Genomic DNA, 18,594 nt, shown 5'->3' on the forward strand with positions numbered 1-18,594 from the left:
GGTAGATAGTATGTTAACAGTCTTAGGTTGTTCCTGCTTCAGAAAATTGACATTCCGTCTCATATTACACCATCTACAAAATCAACACCAGCACAACCCCATGAGCCATATCAGCAATTCAATATGATTGCCACAACCACACTACATTTTCATAAACAGAGAGAGGCAACACGCAAGACTTCGCTAGGCACCATCAACAAGCAGTGTGCAGATGCTGGCCTAGCTGAGCTAGGTGCCAAGTGAGCGACGTGAGAGTCAAAACATTGAGGAAGGATGAGTAAGAATTCAGCCTTTCCAGGGTTGCAGTTAACCGGATGATTTGAGCCTTTGCTAACGCTGCGTCCGGATTTTCCTTTGTAGTCGTCCCACCTGTTGTAACTCTACCTGCTGCTGCAGCAGTTGAATCTGAATCCGCCACTCTGCCAGTTGGCTCGGTTGCCTGGCCTTCTTTTCCGCTGCCTTCTTCCTTCTCCTTCTTCATTCTTTCAAGCATTACCTAAAAGCCAGTATAGTAACACCAACAGATGCAATCAGTCTACGCGTAAATATGTTCAATTGTCCCCAACAAGAACAATTGTATATAATACTTTTCTTCTAAGAAGATATGAAGTTACAGCTTTGATCATTTTGCCAACTCTATAACAAGGCACAGCATGAGAAGATCTCTTACTATGATGGATCAAAGTACCTGGCTATAAGCGGAAAATTTCCAAGTTTGAAACATAAACCTCAATCAATGATTGAAGAAAAGACAGAATTTACAACGTTGCAAACCTTGGATGCGCGAGGCTCCATGAACAGCAGATTCACCAAGATCATCGCAAGCGACGCCATAATGTTGAAGCCTTGGAACATCCCCCCACTGACTGGGACAAAACCTTTCCTCTGGCTCAGACTCATCATCAAGTGTCCGAACAACGCCATTCCCACACTATAAGCCATGGCCTTAAAATACACAGGATAAATCTTGCTTTGCACCATTGCAAACTGCTGCCTAGGTAATGCCCCTGCCAAAACGTGACTCGATGCGAAAGTAATCCACACGCACATCCCATAAGCAGCTGCGAATCCCATTAAATGCAAAATACCCATGAATGACGCAACCCTCTCCGGTGGCAGCATGTAGTTGAAAACATCGACTGCAACTTCACGAGCATTCCGCAGAATTTCACTCAGTTCCTTCTGCCTTTCCTTTTTCACGCGAATAGTTTCTCTTGCTCTACCAGAGGCATTTTCCATCCATTCTTCTGCCTTCTCTGACACCATTTCTTTAGCACCCTCCATCTTTCTTGATGTCTCCCTCTCTGTATCTTCTTTAACTTTCTTGGCAGCGTCGACCGCATCATAAACGTGTCGTTTCACCTTCTCCGCCTGCTCTTTCACCCCTCTGGCTTTTTGAGCAGCTTCCTGCTTTGCTTTGCTTGAAATCTCACTTGCAGAATCCTTCACATTTGCCTTCGCTTCTTGGATTTTATCAGAAACCTTGTGGGCTGCATGAGTAGCAGTATCTTTAACTTTGCCAACGGCCTCACTCACAGCCTCCTTCGCCCCTTCCTTCGAGGAATAAACCTTATCCGCCGCCTCGTGACCCGTTTCAGCCACCGCCTCCTTCGTTTTCCCCACAGCACCTGCAATTATACGCTTACACTTGCCGTAGGCATCACACACAAGCTCTCCAGGGCTAAACCTGTGATGAATTTCTTCTTCTTGATTTCCTACTTTCCCCACATCAGGGACAACAGAAGAGGAAACCTCTTTTATCTTCTCCTTTGCATCCTCCATTTTTTCAGACAATTTATCCTTCGCATTTGCAGCAAACCCGGTTTCAGCAAATTTATGGGATATCAGGGATTCCTGCGGTGAGATCAAAACCTTTGTGTTTCCATCATCTTTTTCATACTCAACCACAACTACCCTGTGCCCTTCTTTCACTATAACATCTTCTTTGGAAACCTGCTTTTCTGGGCTTGGATTGAAAAACCCTGCAGTTACAAGCGATGTCAAGACAAGACCTAAAGCCAAAGCATTCATCATCGTTGTCTTTGTCTTTCTCTTCAGCTTCTGTTACAAAAACCAGTAATGGATCTGCGATTCTTGAATTGGTAAGAACAGTTTGCATGCAAAATTGCCAAAATCTTGGGAGTTGGTTTGAGGAGCTCAATGGGGTTTCACAAGTAGCCACGTGGTATGATGCTTTGGACATGCTATACGTGGCTTGCCGCATGTTCTTGCAGAATTACACGTGGCAGTTTATGGTTTTAGGATTATCTGATTGCCGGCTGAATTGGAGTAAAGCGGATAAGATATCCTCAGGAACCTGGAATTATGTGCCAAAGCTGAGGAAAACCCATATATATCTTCATTTGACTGTCATATGATAACTTCATAAATTAAAATTCGAAAATAGAAAAGTTTTTGGTTTGGTGTTTTGGATGTTCGAGCGATTGGGCCAAACAGGCAGCAAGAAGTTAAACGGAGAAAAATACCAACCCAAAAAAGTATGCACCAGCCCAACCATTTTCCCTTTTCTCTATCATGACAGCCCGCATTTCACTTTCCAGTTCCAAAAGAACACATCAAATTGTTGAACAACGAAACTATTCCTATTTTTAAAGAAGGTTTCCCCTGAATATCAATTTTCTTCGCTTGGATTCTGTCCAGAGTCACTCATTCGAGGTCAGCTCGTGATGTTCTTTGTGCATAAACAGTAAAAAACTTTACTATTTTGTGAGTAAATTAAGAATCCAAAATTTGATTTATTGCGTCAGCAATTGCCTCTGATGTGTATTTGATGCTTTAGTTTGAATTGTATTCTGTTTCCAATGGAGAAACCCTTTGGATTTAAAGGGTTAGTTGTTGGGCAGGACTGTATTGTAACTGGGTAGAGATTATTTAGATTGGTTTGTTAATTCTGATTCCAGTCGTATTTTCACGTACATTAGAATTAAATTGCTTTATTCAAGCCGATAAGTGATGATGAGAAGAAATACTGCGTGATCGGATTATGAATATTTTTCAGCACCCCCAACATAACCGATCTTGCTTTGTGCATCACAATTTTTTATTCTTCGATTTTGAACTGACTAGATGTAAATGGATCAGATGGGGTCTGTCAATGCAGAAATTGAACAGGTGTTTGAAGAGAAAAAGCGTGTTAGGAACCCTCTTGTTCCTATTGGTAAATTTCTCTTCCTGTTGCTGTTTCTGGTTTATGTTACAATATCTTGGTATGATACTTCTCATTTGTAACATTAGTGTATCTTAGGCTCGTCGGTCAACATGTCCGCTAAGAACTGTTTATTGAAAGATTAACGGCGGATGCTAGGTATCGTTATCCTACAACAGGTTGAATAACTTTGTTCTTTGGGATAGATGCTTGCGATTCATTTCAGAATTATGTTTCACAATTGGTATACGTTTGTTGGGTATGGATCGGTTACTGGCTCCAACAGATATAGACAAATAAAAAATTATTACAGAGCTTTTGGGTTGAAGAAACCCAGAATAATTACAACCTTACAAATATAAAGAATAAAACCAAACTTAATCCTAGAAACTGCAGAATCAGTGATAAAAGATGCATATAACAGAAAGTAGTAAACAAGGCTCAAATAGCCAAGATCTAGAGGCCACAAAGGCCAAAGGCCAACAACCCTGGAAGTATCACGGTTGTTAATTTCACAGAGCCACCAAGTCAAGCCACAAAGGCTTTAAACCACTGAACCAACAAGAAATGCAAGAAAGGCTGTTGTCACAGTGCCACGAAGGCAAGGCCACAAAGACTATTAGATTAACCTAGTGCCTTCAGGTTATGAACATGAAGAACATATTAGATAAAAAATGGGTAGAGGGAGAAGAAGCTAAAGCTTTCTCTATATTATCCCTCAAACCATTTTTGCACCAGCCATTTAAAGAGGCTGGCCATTAAATGGTTAGTAACAACCATTGGAGAAAGAAACGATGGGATGGGAAAACTAGAGAGAAGGGGGAGAACTCAAAGGGTTAGAGAGAGAATGGGGAAGAGAGGTAGACAACACTGGGATTAGGGTTAAGGTTATGGAGAGAGAGAGAGAGAGAGATTAACTATTTAAAAGGTCTGCAGACGGGTCAGACCTGGTGGACTGGGTTGGTGGGTTAGGTGGCCCATTGGGCCTAGTGAATTAATAAGCCGTCCAGTGATACTGCAAGGGCCCAGGCTATTTTGGTTTGGGCCATTTATTTTACAACATGGGAGAGTTGTGGGCTGGTAATTTGGTAAACAAGAAGTATAAATTTCGGGGGCCATCCACATGATGTCAGCTTGCATTGACTTCTTTGAGAAAAAGGTTGTTCAAGTGAGGTTCTACATTATATATGAGGTGGCCCCTCTTGTAGATAGAAAAAGCAGAAAAAGGCTAGCAGAGATTTCTGTCGCATTACCAACTTTTTCAGTTGTCAATATATAGCAAACTTATCCTAGGGATTGGTATAAAATTCTAAACTGTTTGATCCTGATCAAATACCCATCTCTTGGGTTAAATGGAGTTCATGTTGCAATAAAAAAGACCTTGTCTTAGCGTTAAGACCGTCCAACACATTACTATGATGTTCATATCATTAGTCCTATGCTAGTAAAACTCTAATTTCTTATTAACTATTTTATATTTTCTTCACTTCGAGTTTGGTGTTGAGCTTTTGTATCTGAGGTGCGCTTATGACAGCAGACGTGCTCACAACTGGTCTCATTAGTTTCAAACAGGGAAATTCTCATTTGGGCCAGAAACTAATGAGAGCTCATGTGGTCGTCCAAGGGGCTACAATTGCTCTAGTGGTTGGGACAACTTATTACTATGGTGAAAATTTTTGAGGATCCTCAATGAATGGGCTGATGAATGAGCTTTGTGTCATTCCTCTTCTCCTCATTACAGATAACACATTCCTTGATCTTCTTCTCCCTAACATTCCTAGTTCTTTTTAGGGAAGAAGGGATGATTTCTATCTCGCTTGTTGTATGCTATATGAACCATTAGGAGCCCTGAACTTAAATTTTATGCTGAAAAGATCATTATCAAGATTGAATTTATATAGGACTAACTAACAACCATGTTGTGGACTTGCTGATTTACGTAACTGGGAATGTTGAAGTTGGTATGTTCCGTTACTCCCTATATATGCTCTGAATTTGTGCATGCTACATATATGCACAATATTGAATCATTTATTGTTACTTGGGTTTCCATCCTGATAACAATTGTGCACTTCAGATTTTTCAGATCATTTTTTTTCTTGTTTTTGAGAGGAAACTTGGGACTATATTAATTGCCAACATTGCCGATCAACAAAGAGTTCACCTCAGGGGGTACATTAGAAGAGTCCCCTTCAAGGTTAAGTGCAAAACGGGCCAACATATGTGCAACTGAATTGCCTGTTTGAAAGACAAAAGAGAAAGAAACTGACTCCAGATGAGTCGCAAAAGACACAATGTCAAAAATCAGAGGACCGACAGTAGATAGTCCTATGAAGCTAGGGAGATCTTGGAGAGAAGTATAGCTCAATCCCTTTCGCGTGTCACCTTTTGCCAAGATTTCTGACGGGCCAAAAGAATTGCCTCTCTTGCTGCAAGTGTTTCGGCCAAAAGTGTTGTTCCTCTCCGATCAAGGTGGAATGAACGCTATGCCAAACAAGTTCCACAATTCAGTTTTGAGCAGCCACCCCAATTCCCAAAGAATTGTCGCTAACAAGAAGGGCGCCATCAAGATTAATTTTGATATAATTTTCATGTAGAGCCCGCCAACAGTGCTGATGAGCTGCGATGGGCGAGAATTGACATAATTCTGTAGCAAAAAGGCATTCAAGTAACTCCTAGCAAAATCTACGACGTCCAACAGATCATGAGAGCACAATTGGAATCTCCCGGAGATAACTTTTTCAAAATGTTAAAAAATCAATCTTCAACAGAGCAGACAGGACCACTCGAAGTTTGGAAATTAGACAAAGCCCAAACCTGTATCGCAAAACAACATTGCAAAAGTGTGTGGATGATTGTTAAAGTCCATGGTTGTACAAAAGGGACAAACAATCTCCTCGTACGGCAACTTCCTTTTGAGATTGGCCGCGGTTGGAAGTGCATCTCAAATCGCTCGCCACGTGAGCACCTTGACTTTGTTTGGAACTTTCACTTGTCAGATTGACTTCCAAAGCTTTCTGGAGGAGCTTTGCCCATCGCTTGTACTTGCCTAAGAGGCAAGAGAGGGTGCAAGATGACACGCACTGCGAACTGAAAAGAGACCATTGTTAGTATAATGCCAAATAAGAATATTTGGATCTCTTGACAGGCTTAGCATGATCTATAAAATAGCTTCTCTGTTCACGGCTACAAAAAGGAATTAATAGTCTTCACATCCCACTCCTAAGACTCAGCCCAAATCAGATCATTGATACACAGATTCTGCACATTATGTACATTCAGAGAATAAGCTCTAAAAGAGGGTGATCGAGGGATCCACATGTCCTTCCAGACATCCGCCGAGTGTCCTGTCTCAATTCGCCATCTGCATCCCTACGGCAGAACTTCTCTTGCCGCATCCCGACAAATCGATAGGCAAGATATGATTATTCAAGAATTTGAGCATAGACTTGACAACATCCGATTTAACAACATGCCAAAATTTTAGAAAAAAATAAAAGAGGTAGACCATCGGGGCCAAGAGACTCAAGGGAGACATACAAGAGAGAGCTTTTTTTACCTCTTCCTCCATATAGGGTTGTTGCAGATCAGTGGCCAGAGCTTCGTCCACCACAGCTGTAAGGTGCTCGACACCTCCCTGGATATCGTCCGATTGTGGTCTGTTGGATGTAAACATATCTCAAAATACTTAATAATTAATGTTCCGTTGCACCTCTTCCTTTGTTTCAGTCCAGGACCCATCAGATTTATGCAACCATCGAATCAAATTGACCTGGTGTCTACGGTTTGCTTTTGCATGAAAGAAACTAAAATTTTGGTCCCCTGCCTTGAGAGCATAAGTCCTTGCTCCGTTGTTTCGGAAAGATCTGTTCTTGGGATTCTTTAGATCTTGGTAGCAACAAATTGTAGTATCTCTGCATATTTAATTATCTTTGTCGTCTTACTTATTAAGCATCCAATTTTAGTACTTGGTATACTTTATATGCACTTAAGTTGTTGTCTTGATGATACTTGGTGATTCCTTAGTAACAGCAAAGATGCACTATGTTCTGAGATCTGGTTGTTATGAAAATGTGTTGGTAAACAGATTCATAAGAGTTTAGCTGTTGTAGGTCTTACATCTTTCTTGGATTCATCCTAGATAATGCAACAGAACAATGATTTGCCTTTTCTTGTCCAAGATTCCGCATTAATGAATCTTGGCAGCATCTGTATATCATAGGTAAAATGGAGAAAATTCCAACCCACATTAAATTTGATCCAATCAAATCAATTGTGCGGCAAACGAGTCATATTTATCATGTAATTGATTATTTTTTCTGAACTGTATGCTATTACATAATTCATTTATTATATAATTAATTTCGATATAAATAAACTCAATTTGAATTAAAATTTTCCGTAAAATGAAAGGAATGCCAGTACTCTAATTCAATGGACGCAGGCGAAAGAACAATGATGGATAGGAGTAAGGGGTGGAAGGTTGGAGCTGTCCTAAAACCAAACATAATTGATTGATCCGGGAAGAGAAAAAGAGAAAACATAATTGAACAGGAGAGAGCTCACGTCGACATCTCTTTGGTACAACAGTTCATCACACTAATCAATTTGATGCTCCCGCAGTCACTATCATTGTCCCATTCCACAACAGTTTCAAATGCCTTAAAGCTCTGTTTGGCAGACCCGAAATATGGTCTGGTTACAATTTATGATAGATATATATGATGGAGGCTGAGAGAGAGAGAGATGCATATGGGCATAATTGACATGACAGAATTCTGTCCTTGAGAATGATTGTTTGTTTCGATAAATATAACTATATTTTTTAGACCTGTTGAAAAGGTATTTGGTCAAATTATTGCAAATTTCAACCTTTTTCTTAATCATCATCCTATTTTCTTCAAATTATTTTAGAGAAAGTGATTACGCTTAATAAAGTAAGCTTCCAACAAGGAAAAAGATAGAGATAGAATTACATTTCTTTTTTGTTTACTTTACTTTAATTAAATGAAAACTTATTAACTATATCCTAGTGCACTTTTCTTTTATAAATATTTGAACTTAGTTATATAATAAGTATAATATATTTATTATTAATTAATATACAATTTAAAAAGTATAATTAACTATATAATAAGCATATTATATTTATTTTATAATTAATTGATTCAATTAATTTTTTTTTCCAAACATTTGATGTAAACTACGGAACATACGATCTATAATCTACTTTTGCATTCCCAAAGATATCAAACACGTCGCAAGTGATGTGAGGCAAGAAGAAAGGTTAGTCAGCAACAGGGCTACAGCCTACAACAACAGGAACAGGGCTACAACTGGGAAGACCAAAATATTGTCTTGTCACACACAAGAATCACATCTCACTTCATTCATTGTTGATGATGATGATGATTCCAAAGTAGGAAGTATGGCCTTGGTTGGTGGGATCCACCCGTCGCTTTCTTGCTCAAAGCGTTTGTGGGTCCCACATTCTGTAGCACAAAAAATAAAGGGGGTCCAGGTGGGTCCCAACCACCACAGCACCCTGCCCTTTGATTCTGACGCACACAGTACACACACACTGACTGTCGTCGGCTGGCTGGCTGGCTGGCCATCCCTTTCTTTCTATCACACCAAACCAAACACATTTGCAAACAGATGCATTTCCCGTAGTAAAGATATGTTCTTTCACACAGAATGCAGTGCCCTTTTGCTGTTATCGGCATACGAGTATGTGCGTGTATCTATTGATTATATTTTCTGCATATCTTTATTGATTCTTTTCTGTCTCTTTCATGTTTGGGTTCATGGAGGGGAAAAGGTACTAGTCTTGGTTGGTTGGACTTTTGATAGTGGGAGAGAGAGAGGAAAATCAGATTATTATACCAACGGAGAAAAGGGGTGACATAATTTTTCTTTTGAGGCGTAGCAGTGAAAGGATTCTCTCTCGTTGTTATTGTGTTTTCGCCTCTGACTTTCATCCGGGCCTATTTCTTTTTCTTTTCTGACTGAAAAGCTGAGACCTTACGAGATTTGCGCTCTCCAGGTTTATGCTCTTTTTTCTCAGGTTTCCTTCCAATCTAAATAAAATTCATCTATCATATTGCAGAAGATGCGTACAAATCTCTTTTCTTTTCTTTTCTGGGATTGGGTTGATAGTTGTTTGCTTTCTTGTTCTACGAAAGTTGTTTGAGGTTTTCTCTACCGATGTTTGAAGCTTAAGCGTCTTCTTTTGTTAAAATTTTACTGACTTTTCAGAGATGTGAGCGTCTGAGCTGTTTCGTGAGTGTGCATCAGTTAGTGTTGCATCTTTGATTTGATAGATTTCAAGAATAATTCTTCCTTTTGGGTCTGGGCTTTTACAATTGCTAAGCTGGTTTTGATGGTTGGTTAAGGTTTTGCCTTTGTCCTTTTCTTGCAGATCTGTGTTGTTTAGCATATAAGCACCTTTAAGTCCTACTGGAGATGTTCTCTACTATCTTTTATTGACTCGTGAAATGGGAAATACGGGTCATTTTTGTTTTACTAAATCAGCTCATTCCTTGCTGATTCGATCCGACTGCACATGTTCATGTTTTCACTTTATAGTTGTTCTATATCTGCTAATGCATTCTTGGGCTACACATGCATGCTGACAACTTGGTTAAAAATCTAGAATCACCTAAAGAATGTCAGGCTTTGGCAAATGTGGGTGATTCCTGGTTAAGATTGACATCAATTTGAAGTAGTATTGCATTGCAAAGAGTGACTTGCTGCACATGAAGTTACTCTACATGCTTTTGTATGGGCAGATGTTGAAAATTTGAGTAGCTGATCAAGTTACTTGGCTAAATACATTGAGGATTTATTCAGTTGTTGTCACTTTGAGTAGAAAAGGACTATTTTGTGCTTTGGATTCAATTTCTGGTAGTTTGTTCACCTTCTGGGGAGATGGTGGTTTCTTGAGTTTTATATCGAAGCTAGAATTAACAAGTATCAAAGGTATAATATAGGGTACATCTTAGACCTGTTATCTTTCAACGAGAATTATAAACATTGAGAAAACATGGGTAGTGTATTTAAGCTGCTTAAGTTAGCCATTTATGATACATGTTTATGCATAATATTCGAGAACTAGAAATGCTCTGATGAGATGCTGTGTCAGAGTCTACAAAAAGGTTGAAACTTTTAATAAATGTCTTAGCAATTGGAATGTTGTAATTTTTCTTTATAATAACGTTATAGTCCTTTGAAGTACTTCAAATGTTAAAAGAATAGGTTCAAGTAAGGAAAGAATGAGGGATAGCTTTTTCTTCATGGAATCTGACATCAGTATGCTCCCCTATTCTCAGTTCTTTATTGTGATATGTCAGAGATAGAAACTACTTCCCCAAAATACCTTGCTCCATTTTGATGCGGTGCCACTAGCAAATGATTATCTCACCCTATTCTAATGATATTTCTGTGAGCAAATTTTTGCTAACATAGAGTAGATGTTAATTGTGCAGGAGTGGAGCCTCTGATTATGAATTACTAAAGGTAAAAACATAAAGTGGCTTATATCTGCTCTATCATTATTCTGTGGCTGCTCGTCAACTGAAGGATGATAATGATGTCCAGTCTTAATTGATAGTCTTTACACACTTCAGCTTGATCGCTAAAGGTTGCTAACAGATCAGCTGCAAAGAGACTTATGGCTGACCGGAAGGCTGCAACAAGTCAAGCTAATTTGTTTCCTGAAAGCAAGGAGATCAAATATTATGCTACCCAAGATTGTACAGGAGGAAATCATGTAGGAAACATGAAACAAGAGATTTCAACATCAAGAGTATCTGGTGAACAAGTTTCTGAATCAGTGTCTACTGGCAAGAAACAAGGATCAACTCTAGTCTTTGAGGGTAATTCAAAGTATCACGATCCTGATATGCAATCATCAGGCGCCATTGCTTCTACATGGACTACACCAGTAAAAAGTGATATTAGCACAGAGGTAAGTTTACCCCTTGGCCACGGAAGTTTTGAAATGGAGGCCAGGAAAAAACATCATGGGAATGCTGCTGAGGATAGCTTACATGCATTGACACATGACTCTCAACATAGGACTGAATCTTCATGTTCGAATTCTTTCTCTGTGGTCCTTCCATTTTCTTTATCAAATAACAGCTGCCAAGATATCTCGAAAGAAGCTTATTCGTCCTGGAACTATGTGAGTTCCATGGATAGTTCTAACTCTAAAGCCTTTGACCGCAGATCAGAAGAACCAGTAACAGCCAGTTATGAATCAGGTGTATCTGGTCAAATTGCTCGTAAGGCTATAAGAAACGCAAGAGCCAGGAATAGTATGATGATTTCTTCAATAGTTGGAAGTCAGAGCTCATTGCCTTTCAAGAAGGGAGACGAAGAGATTTCTCGTGAGTGGCGTCATGCGGCGGCAAAACGTGAGGATGGTGTGGAAGTTCTGAAACAGCCTGACATGTACAAATGGGTCTCAGGAAACACCTCTTCCATCGAAGAGGAACATGCTGGGACAGTTGAGAAAAGTTCTATTTGTTCTGGTAATTCAGATAATTTCAATTGCTCAAGCAAAACTGTGGAGAATATAAGATCATGTGATGAACATGATAATCTCCAAACCACTTACTCAGGAGAAAGACTGATAAATTCAGGAACATCAGAGGAAAGCGAGAATATTTTGGCCATTAAAGGCAAACCAGTAAAGATGAGTCCTGAAATGATGGGCAAGTTCAAGGGGGATTCTTGGGCAAATGAATCTTCAGAGTCCTCAATAATGAAATATAGTGAAGTTGCTGCGAAAGATCAGGGTACTTTTATAGCTGGGTTTGATCTCAATGAAGAGATCAATGCAAATGGAACAGAAGATTTTATTCAGCCAGTTGTTACAACTATATCTTCTCATCGTGTAATACATGTGGTGGCAAAAGCTGGGAGACCTAGTGGTCAACCTACTGTTCCTTTGAAGTTTGAAGGAAGGTTGGGTTGGAAGGGCTCTGCTGAAACTAGTGCTTTCCTTCCTGCTGTTCATTCCAAGTGTTTGGATAGAAAAACATGTTCCAGAAATAATGAACCAAAAGCTCCCCAAGGTTTCACAGGGATTGATCTCAATATTGCTGCACTAGAAGATAGTGCTCCTAATGGGATGCCAATGGAGCATGAGGGGATCTTACAAGATTCTCAGTCAGAAGTTGATTCAAAACGATCCAAGAATCTCTGGATTGATCTCAATTGCCTTTACGATGCTGCCGATGAGTTTACTCAACCTTCTCTCCTGCCTGTATCAGAAAATCACCACGTGGAAGACTTGAACTTGAATGTTACAACATCAGAAGGATACAGATCCTACAACTTGCAACGGCTAGGCAAAGGTCTCCAATCTCTAGGAAACAAGACTTCAGATTCTGCAAATCCAGGAAGGCGAGATTTCAATTTTACCAGCCACTGTCAGTTGGTCGATTTGAGTAGTATGCAGCACGTACCCCAGAATGCTTATGCGGCTGTGGCTTCGCCAGATATCCTCCAACCAGAAGAAATGATGCAAAGAGTAGCTTCTTTGCAACCAAAGTTACCATTCATATCACATACTTTACCCCCTCACAGTTATCCTTCCAAGGGTCCATTTCCTTTTGGTCCTGTAGATCCCTTACCATCTAGCATCCATATATCTGGCACCATGCCTTATCCAAGATATCCTCACGAACATGGCGTTTTGCCTGAAGTATTTAATCCAGGAACAGCTCACATGTCTTTGCGCACCCCTCATTTTCTGCAGGTTGTTCATGGACAGGGCACCGGCAGTAATACAGCTTCTACACACAAACTTGATCTAAAAACTGAGGAGAACTTATTATCAACAAAGGGAACCAAGATGGATGAGGCTAGACAATTTTTGTTTCTTGCTAAAAATTCTTCAATGGACGAACACCTGCATCCAGAAGCTTGGTCTTCAGGATCTATGAAAAGGAAGGAACCTGAGGGAGGATTGGAGTTTTACCAACTTGGCCACAAACAGGTGAATTGAAGTTATTGATGACTTTAGTGGCAGCTGATCTAGTTATTGTTTCACTTTGCTGCTAGAGTCTACCTAATTGCCACAGTAGTTCTTCATCAGCTATGCATGGATCAGCTTTAGACACTTGCTCAACAGGGTTTAGGAGGCTTGAGATGCCCCAAATGTTTTCTAGGGAGGAGCACTTCAAAGTTGTCCTTGCTATTATCCTTTTGTTCTTCCTCATAGGCCAGGCTAATAGACCGCTGAACTTTTGTATATGGCATAGTTTGTTTCTGACAGTAGATAGAGAACGCATCGATACATTATTTTTTGATCTATTGAATCGCTATAACGTCTTTCAGTGTCGATCTTGTTCCTCATTAATATATACCGTGTGGCTGTGGAAATTAATCAAAGCCGAACAGCCAAGGTTCAAATGCTTTCAACCTTTGACTGTATGCTCAACCTAAATGGTCTTTCAAATAACCTCCGACATAATTGTGGGAGGACACTGACCCTGGCAATTTAAGGCTGTTCAGCTCATTCTGAACATCAGCATTGGGCTCAATAAACAGACTGAACCGTTGCAAACAGCTTTTACATTACGGCCCATGAATTTGACATGAATCGGCCTACACTGATTCTTGAGCTCAAATCTTAAGTCCAAGTTACCATGGACCTGATTTGGGTCAGATCAGTGAAGCTCAGAACTTCTGATATTTTCCTACCCAGACTTTGGAATCAGGGAAATTGGAAATGGCATTGGACCACAGAAAAAGAGGAGCAACTATCCATTGAAGAATATTCTTCTCAAAGTTCATTAAACAAAAAGTAGAACATTCAGACAAATGCTTGAAACCCAATTGTATATTCTGGAAGAGACTTTCCTTCTTATCTTTTGCAACAGGTGGCTGATCCAAGATGATCATCAAACTTTCATCCTTACTCAAAGTGCCAGAACAATTTTCACTGATAAAGAGGGGAAAAAGGGCACTATTCTTTGTACTTTTAACATTGTTCTTGCACTGAAAGACAAAGTAAAGATTCCTCAAGTGCAGTACAGCAATTGTTCTAATTAGAATGCTCATTTTATTGAAATCTAATCATATTAGACTCGTGAAGGGGCATTTCTCTGGACTTCTGGAAACAATGATGCACTACTGCCCGTTGATATAGCAGTTGATTTTGAGTTTTAGAGTTTCTACTTCTTGAATTTGTTCTTGTGCTGAAGAAAAACAGCATTGTTTATGGACTAAATCAAAGTCAAGAGTATGATATTGTCCTCATCATTTGCAAATTTTACTGCATTGTACAGCTGATTGGGGTCAGCTAAAACGGCTAGTCAGTCGTGCTGTAAGCTGTAAGCAGAAACAGAAGAATTTAGTGAAAAGTTAGAGGGATCTACTTTTGGGCATTCCCGTCTTTTTTAAAGGTCGTCTCATGCTATCGGACAGAAAAGATCATAGTGGAAATAGGTGGTGGTCCGAGGGAAGCCACTGTAGGGAGAATTTCATCACCCAAAAAGCTGTGAATCTAAGCCAGTAGGACCATCTAAGGTATGTAATCAAAGGGCAGTTTGTGATTTAGTAATTTACGGAGGAGAGAAATACTCTTGAACGACATTTGTATCCAAACTCACGTCTCATAAGTTGATATTAATTAAAGCAGTTTGTGATCCTTGAACGATATTTAGAGCTTTAAAATATTTCAGATTTGTCAAAGGATAAATGCAGATGCATGTCATTTTCAGAGAATATATGTATACGTGCATATGTATAAATGTACATGCACACACTCACACAAGGTTCATTCCGTGTAATACGAACCATATGTATAGTATACCTGCTTTATTTCGTATATACATGCATACAGACACAGAAAACACACACAGACAAGAACCGAAAGAGATAAACGAGTGTAGTGGCCGCCTTATTCCACCAAAACTATCGGCTCTTTCTTTGCAACAAATTACAAATTTACTACCCCGACCTGTATTCTTACTCCAAATAACCCGATGACATTCCCACTGCCTACTATTTTTCACAGTCTCTTTTTCCTTCCTTATTTCCTTGTTCTCTGATCTTCTTCACTCCCACTCTTTCTTTCTTTACCATCTCTTTTCAACCATAGCTTGTCTCTCTCTCTAGATTTGAAGTACTATCGCTTGGTTCATTATCACCAATGGCTAAACTTGTGGTTGAAGTTCTTGATGCCCATGATCTCATGCCTAAAGATGGTCATGGGAGTGCAAGCCCTTTTGTAGAAGTAGAGTTTGAAGGGCAGCGCCAAAGAACTTCCACTAAGCCCAAAAATCTCAACCCTTCTTGGAATGAGAAGCTAGTGTTCAATGTCAAGAACCCCCAAGATTTGTCCACTCAGACGATTGAGGTTTTTGTGTACAATGATAACAAGCATGGACACCACAAGAACTTCCTTGGGAAGGTTCGGATTTCTGGCATGTCTGTTCCTTTCCCTGAGCAAGAAGCCCTGGTGCAGAAGTACCCTCTTGATAAAAGAGGTATCTTTTCTCACGTAAAGGGTGATATTGCCTTGAAATTATATTTGCATGGGGGTGTTGATGGTATGGAGATCCATTATGATCATCATGAGGAAGCTGCTACTCCGTTGAAGGAGGTTGATGCTAATAAGTTGGATGATGAGTACTATTACAAGGAAACTCATGACAAGAGCAAGAAGAAAAAGAAGGAAAAACAGTTGAGAAAATTTTACTCTCTGGGAACTGTTAACGGAGGCGGCGGGCCTACTCCAGCCCGGGAAACCCGGGGTGATTTTTCCAAAGCTGAACTGGTTTCTTCAGCCACTACTGTGATGCAAATGCAATTTCCAGGGAAGAAGCCAGAGTACGCGGTGATGGAGACAAGTCCTCCTCTGGCTGCAAGAATGGGATATTGGGGAAGGGACAAAACTGAAAGCACTTATGATCTGGTGGAGCAGATGAACTTTTTGTACGTAAGGGTTGTAAAAGCTATGGATCTCCCAGTAATGGATGTTTCTGGGAGTCTTGATCCATATGTCGAGGTGAAAGTTGGTAATTATAAAGGGGTGACGAAGCACTTTGAGAAGAATCAAAGTCCAGTGTGGGATCGCGTTTTTGCATTCTCAAAGGAGAGACTGCAAAGCAGTTTGATTGAAATCACGGTGAAAGATAAGGATATTTCGAAGGATGACTTTGTTGGGAAGATCACATTTGATGTATCAGAAGTGCCTCAACGTGTACCACCTGATAGTCCTCTGGCTCCCCAGTGGTTCAAATTGGTGGACAAGAAAGGAGAGTTACTCAAGAAAGGGGACATTATGCTTGCAGTTTGGATGGGGACACAAGCTGATGAGGCCTTCCCTGATGCTTGGCACTCAGATGCTCATAGCGTAAACCAGGAAAACATGAACAGTACACGATCAAAAGTGTATTTCTCACCAACGCTGCATTATCTGAGAGTCCATGTGATTGCAGCTCAAGATCTCGTTCCATCAGATAAATCACGACCGCCGGATCCAATTGTGAGGGTGGAGCTTGGAAATCAGGGCAGAACTACTAGGCCTTCTTCAACGAAGACCATAAATCCGGAGTGGAACGAGGAGCTTATGTATGTAGCATGGGAGCCTTTCAATGAGAATATAGTTGTTAGTGTGGAGGACAAAGCAGCAAATGATGAGGTGATTGGAAGGGTTCTTATACCTCTTAGGAACGTTAAACGGAGAGTTGAAAATGCTAAGCTGCCTGATGCCCAGTGGTTTGGTCTTCAAAAGCCTTCTTTGGTGAAGGACGAAGGTGGGGAGAAGAAAGACAAATTCGCTAGTAGAATTTATCTTCGACTTACCATAGATTCTGGTTACCATGTCCTTGATGAGTCCACGCATTTCAGTAGTGACCTTCGGCCATCAGCCAAGCAACTGCACAAACCCAGCATTGGCCTTCTTGAGGTTGGCATTTTGAGTGCTCGAAATCTGCAGGCAATGAAGGGGAAAGAGGGTAAACTGACTGATGCTTATTGTGTGGCCAAGTATGGGAACAAATGGGTTCGTACCAGAACACTTCTCGACAACCTGCATCCTCGTTGGAATGAGCAGTATACTTGGGAAGTTTATGATCCTTATACTGTGATCACGATTGGCGTTTTTGACAATTGTCACATCAACGATAAAGAAGACGCAAAGGATCAGAGAATTGGCAAGGTGAGAATTAGGGTCTCCACCCTGGAAACTGATCGAGTTTACACCCATTCATACCCGCTGTTGGTTCTTTCTACCTCTGGTTTGAAGAAAAATGGGGAACTCCACTTGGCTATACGTTTCACGTGCACAGCTTGGTCGAACATGGTGACACAATATGGGAAGCCATTGCTCCCAAAAATGCATTATGTTCAGCCCATATCCATTAAGCACGTTGATTTGCTGCGCCACCATGCAATGAACATAGTGGCCGGAAGCCTAGCCCGGGCGGAGCCACCACTCAGAGCAGAGATTGTTGACTACATGCTGGATGTGGATTACCATATGTTTAGCCTCAGGAGGAGCAAAGCCAACTTCACCCGCATAATGTTACTCGTTTCTGGAATTCAGTATGTGCTTAGCTGGTTCAATGACATATGTCACTGGAAAAACCCGCTGACCACAATCCTCATGCACATTTTGTTTCTGATACTAGTATGCTACCCGGAGCTGATCTTGCCTACACTTTTCCTCTACCTTTTTGTCATTGGCTTGTGGAACTATCGGTTCAGGCCCAGGGAACCACCACACATGGATGCTTGGCTTTCTCAAGCAGAGGATGCTCAACCGGATGAACTACAAGAGGAATTCGAACCATTTCCAACTTCTCGTTCACTTTCAACTGACATTGTGAGGATGAGATATGACAGGATGAGGACGGTGGCGGGAAGAGTTCAAACAGTGACATCAGATTTGGCAATGCAAGGAGAGAGAGTACTTGCCTTGTTGAGCTGGAGGGATCCAAGGGCCACAACTATCTTTGTCACATTTTCATTGATCTGGGCTATGTTCTTGTATATTACTCCTTTCCAAATTGTCGCACTGCTCATCGGGCTTTATGTACTGCGCCATCCTCGGCTCAGGTACAAGTTGCCACCAATACCTGTCAATTTCTTCAAGAGATTGCCATCCAGGGCAGACTCCCTTCTGTGAGATGATTGCATATTCATAGTAAAGAAGAGAGATTCACTTTCCAAATGAATCAAAATAAGTCTGCAGCAGAAGCAGCAGCAAGAGTGAAGCCTGCAACCCTCAGCCAGTGTGGGTTACTTGCCCAGACCCACAGTTTCTGTTTGTCCATTTCATGTATTCGGCAGAACAATTTTCGCTGTCTTGTGTTCATTGATTTTGATAGTATTCGGCATCTTATTGAATAATAAGATGGGAGAAATTAAGTATAACTATAGCATATGTATCCGAGTGTAATAAGGAT

The 18,594-nt window shown here is 40.5% G+C and overlaps 3 protein-coding genes and 2 long non-coding RNA genes across 15 annotated transcripts; 3 read left to right on the plus strand and 2 right to left on the minus strand.

Moving 5' to 3' along the window:
• Positions 1 to 37: 37 nt before the first annotated feature.
• Positions 38 to 2,173, minus strand: LOC105175521 (uncharacterized). Its single transcript, XM_011097986.3, has 2 exons — positions 775 to 2,173; positions 38 to 496 (listed from the first exon to the last, which is right to left on the minus strand). The coding sequence occupies exons 1-2, from the start codon at positions 2,032 to 2,034 to the stop codon at positions 194 to 196; spliced, it is 1,563 nt and encodes a 520-aa protein (XP_011096288.1). The 5' UTR covers positions 2,035 to 2,173; the 3' UTR covers positions 38 to 193.
• A 194-nt stretch (positions 2,174 to 2,367) lies between these two features.
• On the plus strand, positions 2,368 to 5,140 carry LOC105175529 (uncharacterized). The gene is made up of 3 exons (XR_848904.3): positions 2,368 to 2,676; positions 3,103 to 3,178; positions 4,729 to 5,140. It is a non-coding gene; the product is annotated as an uncharacterized LOC105175529 (long non-coding RNA).
• An 11-nt stretch (positions 5,141 to 5,151) lies between these two features.
• LOC110013166 (uncharacterized) lies at positions 5,152 to 7,542 on the minus strand. The gene is made up of 2 exons (XR_002288344.2): positions 6,726 to 7,542; positions 5,152 to 6,256 (listed from the first exon to the last, which is right to left on the minus strand). It is a non-coding gene; the product is annotated as an uncharacterized LOC110013166 (long non-coding RNA).
• Positions 7,543 to 8,745: 1,203 nt separating this feature from the next.
• On the plus strand, positions 8,746 to 13,517 carry LOC105175546 (uncharacterized). 11 transcript variants are annotated; one of them, XM_011098030.3, is made up of 3 exons: positions 8,746 to 8,896; positions 10,654 to 10,684; positions 10,795 to 13,517. In XM_011098030.3, exon 3 carries the CDS (start codon positions 10,839 to 10,841, stop codon positions 13,179 to 13,181), a length of 2,343 nt encoding a protein of 780 aa, XP_011096332.1. In that variant the 5' UTR covers positions 8,746 to 8,896; positions 10,654 to 10,684; positions 10,795 to 10,838; the 3' UTR covers positions 13,182 to 13,517. The 11 variants fall into 11 exon arrangements, with proteins under 11 accessions (XP_011096332.1, XP_088734156.1, XP_088734155.1 ...); XM_088878030.1 differs by having other exon boundaries at positions 8,751 to 8,896; positions 10,639 to 10,684; XM_088878029.1 differs by having other exon boundaries at positions 8,754 to 8,900.
• A 450-nt stretch (positions 13,518 to 13,967) lies between these two features.
• LOC105175573 (C2 calcium/lipid-binding plant phosphoribosyltransferase family protein) lies at positions 13,968 to 18,576 on the plus strand. Its single transcript, XM_011098059.3, has one exon. The coding sequence runs from the start codon at positions 15,333 to 15,335 to the stop codon at positions 18,312 to 18,314; it is 2,982 nt and encodes a 993-aa protein (XP_011096361.1). The 5' UTR covers positions 13,968 to 15,332; the 3' UTR covers positions 18,315 to 18,576.
• The last annotated feature ends 18 nt before the right edge of the window (positions 18,577 to 18,594 follow it).

Source organism: Sesamum indicum, linkage group LG2 (genome assembly GCF_026168435.1).
Source record: "Sesamum indicum cultivar Baizhima isolate 11 linkage group LG2, ASM2616843v1, whole genome shotgun sequence".
In the NCBI taxonomy this organism is placed as follows: Eukaryota; Viridiplantae; Streptophyta; class Magnoliopsida; order Lamiales; family Pedaliaceae; genus Sesamum; species Sesamum indicum.